The sequence below is a fragment of the Staurois parvus genome, unplaced genomic scaffold, assembly GCF_062004578.1.
Source record: "Staurois parvus isolate SC_StPar_1 unplaced genomic scaffold, SC_StPar_1.0 ptg000362l, whole genome shotgun sequence".
NCBI classification, from domain to species: Eukaryota; Metazoa; Chordata; class Amphibia; order Anura; family Ranidae; genus Staurois; species Staurois parvus.
In genome coordinates this window covers 7,752,894-7,767,350 of record NW_028318158.1, presented here as the reverse complement: position 1 = coordinate 7,767,350, position 14,457 = coordinate 7,752,894, and the positions used below count along the sequence as shown (strand labels likewise).

The window sequence follows — 14,457 nt, the reverse complement described above, 5'->3', positions numbered from 1 at the left end:
TGGCCAGCCTTACCAATGGTTAGAGTTCCATGACTGGAAGACTATAATACAATATTTCAGGAGTTCGAAAACAATATATGAGAAGTGGAATCTCAGAGGCACGACACACTAATCCTTGTAGTTCCAGCCTCCAAAGTGGTTAAATAGCACAGACAAAGATCACTAACACTCTGTAAATGCAGCCATATTGAGCCATTTTATAAGACAGACTCAGGCAATTTTAATCTTTAGGCCCACTTTTACATTCATTTCATTGCTGAGCAGCTACCAAATTAGTGCAGGGACAACTGCAAAGTGGATATTCCCTTTCCTACACCCAAAACCCTGATGACACCCTAGTGATAACCTGAGGCAGAAGTGGGTGGGACGTGACCCGAATGGCTCCTATGAAGTTAAAAAAAAAAAAAAAAGATAGTGCGTAGGTATTCTCACACCTTTTACATTTAATATATTTGTCGCTTTACATTGTATTAAATAATATGCAACCAAATTGTTTTTTAAGGACAAGTCAGCTTTAACTAGGGTATGAAAGGAAAGTGTCTTTTATCCACAGCAATTCTTCTTTTATCCTCACTCCTGGAGTAGAAAAACCTTTTAAACTACCTGCTCGTTGTGGACACTACAGACTCTATTTAAAGCTGAATTCTGGGGAACAAATTACCGTTGCATTTGGGCTACCCCAGAGCTGCAAGCATAAGTGCTCATTTTGTTCAGGGGGAACAGAGAAAACAACCATATTTATCTTAACACTCTCTTCCCAGCAGCCAGCACGCCGGGATGTGGGAGAACCATCAGCATCCTCACATACAATACAGGACTGCTGGTCCTGCATTGTATGTGATGATGTCAGATTGTCTATGACTGACAGAGCAGTTACAAGAAGCAGCTTCAGAGGACTGGTTGTGCAGCTGGGAGGAAGCCTAAGGAAGTGAGAAATAAGGTAAGTATAGTTGTTGTTTTTTTCATGTACCCCCTGCATGAAACAAGCATTTAACCCTTGCAATGCAGGGGTTATTCTTTCCCTTGAGTTTAGCTTTAAACATAAGTTCCACCATGACTGTTGAGATTTTCTATAGGTAAGTTGCCATCAATGCATTTTGGGTTGATTTACTAAAGGCAAATAGACTGTAAACTCTGCAAGTGCAGTTGCTTCAGAGCTTAGTAAATGAGGTGCATCTTCGCTTTGCAAAGAATACCCAATCACATTGAAGAAAAAAAAACAGCATTTTTGCTTGCACATGATTGGATGATAGAAGTTAAAAGAGCTTCACTTCATTTACTAAGCTCTGGAGCAACTGCGCTTGCAGAGTGCACAGTCTATTTGCCTTTAGTAAATCAACCCCTTTGTGCCCTACTGATCATTCTGACCATGTCTAAGTGGATAAACAAAAAGGAATAAAAATGATGACAGACACACCTGCTGGGAAAGCTGCTTGCTGGCCAGTTGGTACAGATTCACCAGCTTCCCTGACAGAGGTTTAGCTGCTTTGAAGCCCTCAGAAAAGAGCATGATCTCTGCAATGAGCTGGTAGTCTGGGACCATCATGGCGACAGGTCGAAAGAGAGATTTCAAGTTGTCTGGAAGCTCCACTCTGCCTTTATATCTGAAAAGGAAAAAACGATGGATTGTTCCACAAGAAGGGGTTTGAAGAACAGCCTAGTTTAAAGTGTTACTAAATCCAGGACCCTGCATTCACTATATCTGGTCTCCCACAGTACACACAACATGGAAATGCAATTATTTTAATGAATATAAACTGCTAAATACCTTTTGTCATCAGCAGTATATAGCAATCTTGTGACTTCTATCAGTGTCCGGCAGAGCACTGGTTAAAGCTTGTAGGAGGAGTTTTCATTCTCCTCTGACTGTCCTATAAGGCTGCATGACCCCTGACCCTCTGATTGGACAGTGCTGATTGGCCCTGGGCAGATTACATGCACCCGACCAGTTCGACCATGGGGAACAAATGCAGCAAAAAACAAGAGATATTTGGAGATTGAAGGAGACAGAGTGCAATAGAAGGTACTTTTCTAAACTAAGAATACATACTTGAATAGAATATATTTTTAAATCAGAGTTTAGTGCCACTTTAAGAAGCAGGCATGCAGAATTATAAGGGCCTTTCTAGATTTTTGAGTGGGTGAAATATGAAATTCCTAACAGTCTCCCAATCCTCGTAGCCTTCCTTAAAATTATTTTAACCCTGGAAAAATATCCTTTGTACCCCTTTACTGAGATGGCCCAGAAAAGAGAACTACTCCTTACAAAACCACAACATATTCTACCATGTTAATTAAACGTGCTAGCTGGAGTTAGGCTTCAATTTGTTGGTCACCTATCTAAAATCCATCTAATACCAAATGCCCTTCCAAGACAATCTTGCCCACAGGTTGACAACACTGCTATGTGATTTCCCTCCAGACTGAACAGTGTTGTCAACCTGCTGAAGGCCACTGAAAATTAACAGATGTACTGAGAGGACCAACAGAGAACACTTTGCTACCGGGAGGAATCAGATAAACAATAAATGCTGTGCTGTTACTGTTGACAGACTGCAAAATGCAAAAATGACTATGTCAATGTGTCCTGCAGTCACATTTGTACAAGATCATTTTGATTGGCTGCTGTACTTTGCACTGCCTTGCTGAATCAGTCTGTAAGATCTTTAATGAAGAGTACAACTTTTACTGTACTGTATAAAACTCTGCTCATAAAACCAGCCTACACTGAGAACTTCTGTACATTCCAATACATAACCCTACAGGGACAGAACTGAGTATCTCAAAATAGTACTGGGTTCAACCATCCCATAGAGGCACTCCATGTATTATGCACACCATTCTATTAAAAACACACCAGCCAAAAGCCCTGTTTTGATCCAGACATTTGATATGAACCGGGGAAGCCAATTAGGTAGCCAAAAAAAGAAAAATATTTCGCATTACCTGAGGGAGGGAAGTCCCACTACTCGTTAATTCTAAATGTTCTACCTATATGTATAATTTATTGGGAGAACATTTACTATTCCCTGTGTCAGGAAATGGTGTCGGCTGTGCACCTACCCCGGATTCATGGTAATGAAAATTCCACATGACATATTCAGACGGATCTCTCTTCCTTCGAACATAAACCTACCGAAAACACAAGAACTTTTTAACCCACAGAAATAAAAGTACAGGGATTCATCAATAATTCATCATTCAAATGCATGACTTCTATACAAAATACTTAAGTCTATTTAGGAGTGAAAATGTGGCCATTACATTTACAACTAGGATTAATAGCAGCAGGACACCAAGCAAATTCTGTTTTCTAGATGTGTTGCAGTGTTTTTTTCTTGTTGAATTTTTGATTAAAAAAATAAAATGAAAAAAAAAAAAAAAAACAGATTAAGTTTGTCAGAAATGATTAATTTACATTCATGCTGACTATAAACCCTTGTTAGAGATGCCACACATTTTAGACACCACAGAAAGTAGAAAATGATCATTCCTTGTCCTGCTCAATTGCCTATTTTGTTTATTTTGTCTTGATAAAAAAAAAAAATTAATGAAATATTTGAATATTGATCTGATTGTAATGTTGGTACATCACATGCTAAGGGAAGGCATACAGCAACAAAACTTTCTTCTAAACATATTAACAAAAAAGTATTAAGATTGAATTCATATCCAGAAAACTCCCCTGATTCTTCTGGGTGCCAGTCTTTGGCCATCTTGATTGGCTAGTGCGGGATGATCTCATTCTCGCGCACGCGCAGGAGTGCAGTCATCCCAGCACACAGGCACTGAGTATGTACGCAGCTCAGTGTACATTCTGCAGAATACTGTGAGCAGGCAGGTAGGTTTGTTTTAATGCAGAAGAGACATTCCATGTCTATTCTCCAGTAAAGTGCTTGCCTTCTCCTATTTATTTCTTTTTAGACTTTAACTCCACTTTAAGACACACCAAATACAAGCTGCTACCAATGATATAAAGGACAACTAAAAATATATTCTCAAAAACAAGCAGGCACTCACCAAAAAAAAAAAAATTCCTAACTTCACGGAACAACTGATGATCAAAACAAGGCACGTATATAATAAAGAAAGTCCTACTGAAAGTGGTTGTAAAGGCTAAAGGTTTTTTACCTTCATGCATTCTATGCATGAAGGTAAAAAACCTTCTGTGTGCAGCATCACCCCCCATACTTACCTGAGCTCTATCGCGATCCAGTGATGTGCACAAGAGCCTTGGCTCTCTGGGGACTCTCCCTCCCCATTTGCTGAGACAACACAGCCAGTGAGCCAATAAAGGAGAGAGGGGACAGGGCCAAGCTGTGATTCTGTGTGTGAATGGAAATGCAGAGCAGCGGCTGGGGAGCGAGCCTGCTTGGGTGCCACCATAGCAAGTTGCTTGCTCTGGAGGCACTAGGCAGGAGGAAGAGACCAGTAGCGCTGGCAGGTGACCTGAAAAGAGGAGGATAGGGGCTGTTCTGTGCTGCATGACATGTTTGACATGACATGTTTTGTTCACTTTAACACAGGGCTCGACAAACCCCAGGAGCCAGGTCGCCATGGCGACAAAAAAATGTGTCCTGGTGCCTGAACTGTCAGCCCATTCATTGTTTCGTGCCTGCTGTCCTGACTTATGAGTGAGCTGTGCACTCACTCCAGAGTGTGCTGTGCACCCTATCAGTCTGTCACTCCTTGACTGCGCTCCTGGTGTTTGGGAGCTGGCAGTGGGTGGGCGGGGCATGGGGGTCACATGGCCGGTGGTGATTACGGTTCACTCAAATTGAGAAAAGGGCCACCTCTCGCATCATTGATTTGGGATCAGAGCTTAGTTGGTCAGTTGCAGTGAAGATGAAGGGGGGAGCTTTTGTGGACCAGCCTGCGTATTGTGTAGATTGCTGCTGCACAATTCTTATACCTGTGAGCTGAGCTGATGTTTTTGGGCTGTCTTTTTGCTGGAGGGGATGTCTCTTTGCTATACTGAAATGTCTCTTTGCTGGATGGGGCTGTCTCATTGATGGATTGGGCTGTCCCTTTGCTATATGGGGCTGTCTCTTTGCTGTATTGGGCTGTCTCTTTGTTGGATTGGGCTATCTCTTTGCTGGAGGGGATGTCTCTTTGCTGGATGGGGCTGGCTCTTTGCTGGATAGGGATGTCTCTTTGATATAGGGGGATTTTTATTTGCTATATAGGGTTGTCCATTTGCTGGAGGGAGTGACTCTTTCCTGGATGGGGATGTCTCTTTGCTGGATTAGGATGTCTTTTTGCAGGATTGGGAATGTCTATTTGTTGGACTTGGGATGTCTCTTTGCTGGATTGGGCTGTCTCTTTCCTGGATTAAGCTGTCTCTTTGCTATATGGGGATGCCTCTTTGCTGGATTGGGCTGTCTCTTTGCTGGATGGGGATTTCTCTGCTGCATTGGGCTGTCTCTTGGCTGGATGGAGATGTCTCTTTGCTGGACTGGGATGTCTTTTTGCAGGATTGGGAATGTCTATTTGCTGGACTGTGGATGTCTCTTTGCTGGATTGGGCTGTCTCTTTGCTGGATTGGGCTGTCTCTTTGCTATATAGGGATGTCTCTTTGCTGGATTGGGCTGTCTCTTTGCTGGATGGGGATTTCTCTGCTGGATTGGGCTGTCTCTTTTCTGGATGGGGATGTCTCTTTACTGGATTGGGATGTCTTTGCTAAATCTATAAGGATGTCTCTTTGCTATATGGGGATGTCTCTTTGCTATATGGAACCGTCTCTTTGCTGGATTGGAATGTCTCTTTGCTGAATATATGGGGCTGTCAATTTGCTGTCAAATTCCTATTGACAGATGGGGATGTCTCTTTGCTATATACAATTCCTGGTGCCTGGCTCCTAACTTTTTTATCTGACCTAGATTCAAAGCAAATTTGTCAAGCCCTGCTTAAAAGAAGGTTCATGGTCAGGCTCCACCACTATGCAGTGACTCTGCCTCATTAGACAGCAAGGACACTCTCATTGGGCAATGGAATTTGTGCTGCTTCCAAGCAGGGAGAAAAATCTGAAGATGGAAACCTCTCTATCTGAAGCACTAAGTGCTGTTTTGTTCCATAGAACGCAGTACTGAACATTGGCCACAAGATGGCTCCTGTTTAATGTTTAAGTATTTTGTTTGAAGAACAGTTCTTAACTAGTCTTTCTTTAACCACTTGCCGTCCGCCTGCTGTTTATAAATGGCAGGACGGTGGCACTCCAGGGGTGGGTTGCCGTTCATAAACAGCACCCGCATTTTCTAGCTGTGCGCGCTCCCTGGGAGTGTGCAGCACCGCGATCCGGTGCCCACTGTGTCCTCCGGACACAGTGGAACACCGATCGTCGGACGGGACCTCTGTGCGAGGTCCCGATCATGTGATTACTCGTTGGCCAATCAGTGATCACATGCAGAGTACTAAGCAAGATGTCACTTGTGACATCATTGCTTACTACATGTGAAATCTGTGAATGATCACAGAGGTCACATGGTATAAGGCTATTCACAACAGCCTTGTACCATGTGACAAGCTGTGACCAATCACAGCTCACACAGTAGTTCTCAATGGCTGCAAGAATGCAGCTAGAGAGAAGGAGAAATGATTGCTTTTACATCCTTTATGGGTGCAAAAGCAATCAGTGTAAAAAAAAAAATCTTCATCACCCCCCACAAGTAGTACAGTGTCACCATGGTGACACTATACTGCTAGGGTGACAGTATGTAAAAAAAAACAAAAAAAAACAAAAACATAAATAATAATATAAAAAAATAAAAAAAAAAATGTTTAAAAATTATTTTTGTTTATAAACTAATTTGCGTTATTTTATTTTTACTAAAAAGATAACAGAATACATTTTGACAAGATTTATGATGAAATACTATTTATTTGCAAAATTTTATAAGAAAAACACTTTTTTTCAAAATGTTTGGACTTTTTCATTTACATAGCAAAAAAAAAATAAAAATCCCAGTGGTGAATAAATACCACCAAAATAAAGCCTTATCTGTCTCAAAAAAATGCGAAATAATTCATATGGGTACAGTATTGCATGACCGCGCAATTGTCATTCAAAGTGTGATAGTGCTGAAAGCTGAAAATTGGCCTGGAAAGGAAAGGGGGTGAAAGTGTCTGGACTTAAAGTGGTTAAGAATCTCTCATGCTCCTTCCAGGGAAGTAGGAGCAAAGTATGCTGGGAGTTCAATCTCCATTTTAAGAACTCATGAGCACATGAAGGGACTTACCCTGGCATGTGTCTTCCTGGAGAACACCTATCCTCTCGCTCTAAGATAGCATCCATCACTGGTATGAGAGACTTTATGGTAGCTGTTATCTGATTGTTTCTCAATTATGTTTCGTTTTCATACATTAATTGTGTGTATTATTGTCTGTTTACCCTTAGTTTCACCTCAACCCTGTTTTTTACAATAAAGTATCAAGATTTACATAGGCTGGCTTATTGGAGAGCAGGAAGGTTTAGCTGTCTGTCAAGCTGCATACACGCCACAGGGCAACACGTGTAGTGGGAACAGAACAGAATTGTAGTTGGTGGTGCCTAACCATAAAGTCAGGGAAAGTCAACCATAGTAGCACAAATGTACAAAATAGGTGTAGCGCAACCTATACTCATTTAATAAAAAGTTCAAATAATAAACATAAAGTCCATTAGTAGTGCTAGCAATCACCAATATATTAGATTGTGCCACATGTGCCTCCTCCACATGATTCAACTGAATGCTCACCTCCAAGTGTGACCTCTGAATAAATAATGAGGTCAAACAACCTAAATGTTCCTTTCAGGGTTATTGCCAGAGCTAGATGCTTTTAGGCCCTTTTCACACTGTCGGTCCGATTGGGTCCACCTGTCTGTTTTTCAGGTGGACCCGATTGGACCATCCATAGCGGTCTATGGAGAAGCAGGTGTCAGCCGGCACAGGCATGGCTCCACCCCCTATAAGCGTTACGTCCATGGGCAGGACTTCCTCAGTACTGTGCATCTATAAAAGTATCTAGCCGGGGCAATAACCCTGAAGGGGACATTAATCACTGTTTGACCTCTTTATTTATTTAGAGGTCAAACTTGGAGGTGAGCATTCAATTATTTCAGGTGGTGGAGGCATGCATGTCACAATCAGTTGTGTGATATTTTGAAAATGTTTTGGCACAATATAACACAGTTGGCACTACTACAACACGGGGGTGACTAATCACAGTGATAGCCAAATCAGACGCCATCACAGCACTCAGGTGACCCGGAATTGGGAATTGCGGGTCTCGGTGGGACTCCGGTCCCTGTGCTGTGCTCCCAGCACACAGACACGTACACAAATATGCGGCACCACGGAAAATAGCCCAGTCCAGTGGAGCCGTATATTTGCGTATGGTCAGCGTGAAGGGGTTAACTGAGTATAGGTTACACTATACCTAATTTTTACATTTGTTTGATGCTGGGGATGAAGTGAGGTCACTCTGACAGTGTATAAACTTGCAACAGGAGATTCTTACATGGTTTATATGTATTTGTATTTTGTTTGGCTGCTTTTTCACATTATTTGGTCACAGTAACACACTGAAATCTAAAGAGGAAATAAACCTATTTACCCCAATGACCCGAACAACCTCAGACCTATCTCCCTGCACCCATTTACATCTAAACTCCTCGAGCACCTCGTCTACACCCGCCTATGCTCTCACCTCAACGACAACCACCTCCTCGATCCCCTACAGTCCGGCTTCCGTCCCCTACACTCCACCGAAACCGCTTTACTCAAACTCTCCAACGACCTTCTAACCGCCAAAGCTAATGGCCACTATTCAGTGCTCCTACTCCTTGACCTCTCTGCGGCCTTCGACACAGTCGACCACCCCCTCCTCCTCAAAAAACTACACTCCCTCGGCCTCAGGGATTCTGCTCTCTCCTGGTTCTCATCCTACCTGTCACAACGCTCTTTCAGCGTTACCTAAAATGCTACCACCTCCCCCTCACTCCCACTCTCTGTTGGGGTCCCTCAAGGCTCTGTCCTTGGGCCCCTTCTCTTCTCCATCTACACCTCCTCCCTTGGCCAACTCATACACTCTCACGGCTTCAACTACCACCTCTATGCCGACGACACACAAATCTATCTCTCAACCCCCCACCTCACCCCCTCGGTCTCTGCCCGAATCACACACCTACTGAGCGACATATCAGATTGGATGTCGCTCCACTTCCTTAAACTGAACCTCTCCAAAACCGAGTTTCTTGTCTTCCCCCCAGCCCGGACCCCACCCGCCATTGACTTCTCCATCACATCCAACAACGCCAATATCCAACCTGCCCTGCAGGCCAGAGTACTTGGTGTCATTCTGGACTCCAACCTATCCTTCCAGCCCCAAGTCCAATCTTTAACAAACTCGTGCAGACTCCACCTCCGCAACATCGCCAAAATACGCGTGTTCCTAACCCCAGAAACCACTAAACAGCTCATCCACTCCCTCATCATATCACGACTCGACTACTGCAACTCCCTCCTCACTGGCCTGCCTCGCTGCTGGCTATCCCCGCTTCAGTCGATCCTGAATACGGCTGCAAGACTCATTCACCTTTCCAACAGCTCCGTTTCTGCCACCCCCCTCTGCCAATCCCTCCTGTCAGGGACCACGGCTCCAGGGTCCGCGATCGCGGCTCCGTCCCTCGCGCATGCGCAGTGGCGGCGGATCGCGCCGGGACACGGGCACTAGGTCCCGGCGAGCCGCGGCTGACAGGACGCCGCGCATGCGCAGTAGGAGCCGCGGGCGCGCCTCAGGCGTCCAATGACAGCCGGGGGCGCGTCCTAGCCGGCCAATGACAGTGCAGGGCGCACTATTTAAAGATGCCCTGCACTGTCACAGATTGCCGCAAGGTCTTCTGTGATCCTGAGTTCCTGCACCTATCTTGTGACCCTGATTGACCCTGACTATTCTGCCTGCTCCTGCGTTTGACCCGGATTGTCCTGACTACTCTGCCTGCTCCTGCGTTTGACCCGGATTGTCCTGACTATTCTGCCTGCTCCTGCGTTTGACCCGGATTACCCTGACCATTCTACGGATTGACTTCCCTGCTGACCCTGCGTGTGACCCGACTACTCTCGCCTACCGATTCTGTACCCCGCTTACCCTCACGGGCCCACGATCCGTTACTACCCTGCTGGGGCCGCCATCCTCTTCATATCTGGCTCTCCCGGTACCTGTCCCCAAGGGTCTCCTCAGCCACTGGCGGGCCTGCTCGGAGGTCGTGACCTGGCCCGGGACTGTTTCAAGTCCATCCCCACCATCAGGGGCTCTGGTGAAAGCACAGCCCGGGCTTAGACCCCACGCTCTGAGTAGGTCTGTCAGTTGGCAGCCTGAGGCACCACCTGGCGGATCATAACAGTACCTTGCGGCCATGACAGAGCCAGGAAGTGGACCGGCGTCCCTAGAGGATATTTGTCAGCACCTGGCCACCTTGACCCAGGCTTTTCAGAACTTCCACAGTTGCTGCGCCCGACTGGAGGACCGCATGGAGTCAATAGCCCCCCTGACTCCCCCTGCTCAGAGTCCTCCACCTGCAGGACCTCCCGCTAACCCGGTATCCGGAGCGGTTGCCACATCCCTAGCTCCTGAACCCCGCGTTCCTCTGCCGGAACGATTCCGTGGTGATCGGAGCCGCTTCCGAGCCTTCCGGAACGCCTGCACCCTATACTTTGACTTACAACCCTGCACGTTCACCACTGAGACCGTCAAGGTGGGGTTTATAGTCTCCCTCCTTCAGGATGAGCCCCAGGATTGGGCTCACCGTCTGATGGAGAAGCACGACCCCCATCTTGACTCCGTGACCGAATTCTTTCGGGCCATGGCCGTCTTGTATGACGACCCTCAGCGAGCTGCTTCCGCTGAAGCGACTCTATACTCCCTGCGGCAGGGCCGCCGGACAGCCGAAGAATACGCGTCCGATTTTAGGCGTTGCATGGGCGACACCAGATGGAACGATGCGGCCTTATGTCACCAGTTCCGCATCGGGCTGTCTGAGCCTCTCAAGGACGAACTAGCGCGAGTAGGCCTACCTGACTCCCTGGAAAAACTGATTGAGTTGGCCATTCAAATTGACCGTAGACTAAGGGAACGTCGGCTGGAAAGGAGCAGTCAGGGTCAAAGGGTGGCATGGATTCCTTCCAGAGATACAGCTCCAACCCCAGGGAACCATCCGCGAAGCACGGAAACAGGGGAGAACCCGGAACCCATGCAGCTGGGATTGGCCCGTTCTCACTTATCGGTCGAGGAACGTCAAAGGAGACTATCACAGAACCTATGTCTGTACTGCGGGGAAGCTGGTCATCAGGTGCGCTCCTGTCCTGCTAAAATGAGTAAGTCCACGCCCGTTTCTTTTTCTCTACCCGCAGGAAGGGATGATCAGTCGAGTTACCTGGCCATTCCTGTGTCTTTACAGCTCCCCGGAGGAACATTGTCGGTGACCGCAATCGTTGACTCAGGAGCCTGTAGTTGCTTCATCGATCTGACTTTTGCCCACCGGCAAAAAATCCCTCTCCAGACCAAAGAAAGGGGGTTCAACATCTTCTTGGCAGATGGGTCTCGTATAAAATCAGGGGTGGTGGACCAAGAGACACCACCCATTTTCACCACAATGGCAGACCATCACCAGGAGTTCCTCCGTTTGGATGCCATCGCATCCCCCCTTTTTCCAGTCATTCTGGGCCTCCCTTGGCTGAGGGCACATAACCCCCAGATTGACTGGGAAAAGGGAACAGTTCAATTTTGCTCACCCTATTGTTTAAGTCACTGCCACGTCACAGGATCCGTGGTTCCCCGGTTCCTCCTGTGCTTGGATGGTGACACCGATCTTTCCCAGGTTATTCCCCCGGCCTACCATGACTTCTTAGACGTCTTTAGTAAGCGAGGAGCTGACGTTCTCCCTCCGCACCGTTCCTACGACTGCCCCATAGACCTCCTACCCGGATCTGAAATCTCTTTCGGCCGTATCTTTCCCTTGTCCGAAGCAGAATCAGGAGTACTGAGGGAATACATTGATGAGAACCTTCGGAAGGGATTTATTCGTCCATCCACATCCCCAGCCGGGGCCGGGTTATTCTTCGTAGAGAAGAAGGACAAATCGTTACGGCCCTGCATAGACTACCGTGACCTGAACAAAATAAAGGTAAAGAATCGTTATCCTTTACCCCTAGTCCCCGAGCTCCTCCAGAGATTGAGATCAGCAACGATATTCACTAAATTAGACCTGCGGGGGGCCTATAACCTTGTCCGTATCAGGGAGGGGGATGAGTGGAAGACGGCGTTCCGTACGAGATTCGGTCACTACGAGTACTTGGTGATGCCGTTCGGGCTCTGTAATGCACCGGCGACCTTTCAGCACTTTATCAATGATGTTTTTCGTGACCTTCTTGATATTTTTGTGGTGGTTTATTTGGATGACATCTTAATTTTTTCCCCTTCACTGGAGGTTCATCGGGGTCATGTGATACGGGTATTAGAACGGTTGCGTCAACACGGGCTATACGCAAAGGCAGAAAAGTGCTGTTTCGAACAGCACGAAACCACATTCTTGGGACTGGTTCTCTCTTCCGCGGGGGTCGCGATGGATCCCCAGAAAGTCACGGCGATCTTAGATTGGCCAATACCCGCCGATAAAAAGGGGGTACAGCGTTTCATCGGGTTTTCCAACTTTTACAGGAAGTTTATTAGGAACTTCTCCGGTCTGGTCTCCCCGATCACGCAACTGACGAAACAAGGGGTCCGCTTTAAGTGGACTCCCGAAGCGCAGACAGCCTTCGAAAAGCTCAAAGAATTGTTCACCTCTGCTCCCATTCTCTGCCATCCAGATGCTTCTCTCCCATATGTGTTGGAAGTGGACGCCTCCGAAAATGCTGTAGGGGCGGTTTTGTCCCAAAGGAGTGGTACCAAGGAACTTCTGCACCCTGTGGCGTTCTTCTCCAGGAAGTTGACTCCAGCGGAACGCAACTACGACATTGGAGATCGGGAGCTCCTGGCCATTAAAACTGCTCTTGAAGAATGGAGGTATTTACTGGAAGGAGCCACACACCCAATCCTAATAGTCACAGATCACAAAAACCTTGAATATTTGAGAACGGCAAAACGACTGAGACCTCGCCAAGCGAGATGGGCGCTTTTCTTCTCTCGATTCTCATTCCATATAACGTACCGACCCGGTACTAAGAACACTAAACCAGACGCTCTGTCCCGCATGTTTGAGGACCCCGACGACGCTGTGCTACCTGACACCATCTTACCTTCTGGGAGTTTCCTCGCTCTACAAACGGAACTTCGCTCCCGACTTCTTGATGCTTCTGTAGGACTACCAGTTCCGTCTGAATCACCCCTCCAGAGCCACGGTGGGCTAATTTGGAAGGAAGACCGGATCATGGTCCCAGAAGAAGTGCGAACCCTGGTCCTAGGGCACTGCCACAACCATCCTATGGCGGGCCACTTCGGGGTAACGAAGACGCTGGATCTGCTACGGCGCTCGTTCTGGTGGCCAGACATGATCAAGGATTGTGAGCAGTACGTCCGAACGTGTTCCACCTGTCAAAGGAACAAGCCCTCCAGGAGCAGGGCATGGGGATTGTTACGTCCATTACCCATACCCAAGCGGGCTTGGCAAATGATAGCCATGGATTTCGTGGTCGAACTTCCACCATCCCAGGGCTACACTGCAATAATGGTGATCGTTGACCGCTTCTCAAAGATGGCACATTTCGTGCCCCTGGAGAAGACCCCATCAGCACCGGAAACGGCACGGATCTTCATCAAGGAAGTGGTTAGGCTTCATGGTGTTCCCGAAGATATAGTATCAGATCGGGGGGTCCAATTCACCTCCAGGTTCTGGAACGCCTTATGTAAATCGCTGGGAATCAAGCTGTCGCTTTCATCCGCCTACCATCCACAGACCAACGGCCAAACTGAGAGAACAAACCAGACGCTGGAACAGTACTTACGGTGCTACACATCCTACCTTCAGGACGACTGGCTGTCGTTGCTGCCTTCCGCGGAATTCGCGTACAACAGCTCGAGTCACTCAGCCACGGGTCAATCCCCGTTCTTTTCCAATTATGGGTATCATCCCACATTCCTCCCTGATCTGATGCCTGAGAATCCGGTACCAGCATCTCAAGACATCTTGAACTTCTTTTCTGTCAATAACAAGACAATTCAGGAAGCCATCGCTAAAGCCCAAGAGGACAGTAAGAGGGCATTCGACAGAAAGAGAAGAGGAGAATTACTGCTTCAACCGGGGGATCAGGTTTGGCTAGCAACAACCAACTTGAAGATGCTATGTCCTTCAAGGAAGCTGGGACCCAAGTTCATCGGCCCCTTTCCGGTAAAGCGAGTGGTTAACGAGGTGGCCTACGAGCTCGAGCTTCCGCAGACCTTCAAGATACATCCGGTCTTCCATGTATCTCTCCTGAAGCCATCCAG

The 14,457-nt window shown here is 47.0% G+C and overlaps 1 protein-coding gene across 1 annotated transcript in view; it reads right to left on the bottom strand.

The window, feature by feature from the left end:
* DNAH14 (dynein axonemal heavy chain 14) overlaps positions 1 to 14,457 on the bottom strand; it is a 338,071-nt gene that overhangs the window by 186,085 nt on the left and 137,529 nt on the right. Inside the window, exons 33-34 of the mRNA XM_089684997.1 lie at positions 3,064 to 3,132; positions 1,418 to 1,604 (exon numbers count right to left, since the gene is read on the bottom strand). Of these exons, the coding sequence (XP_089541123.1) occupies positions 1,418 to 1,604; positions 3,064 to 3,132 (256 nt within the window). The remainder of the gene's footprint in view (positions 1 to 1,417; positions 1,605 to 3,063; positions 3,133 to 14,457) is intronic.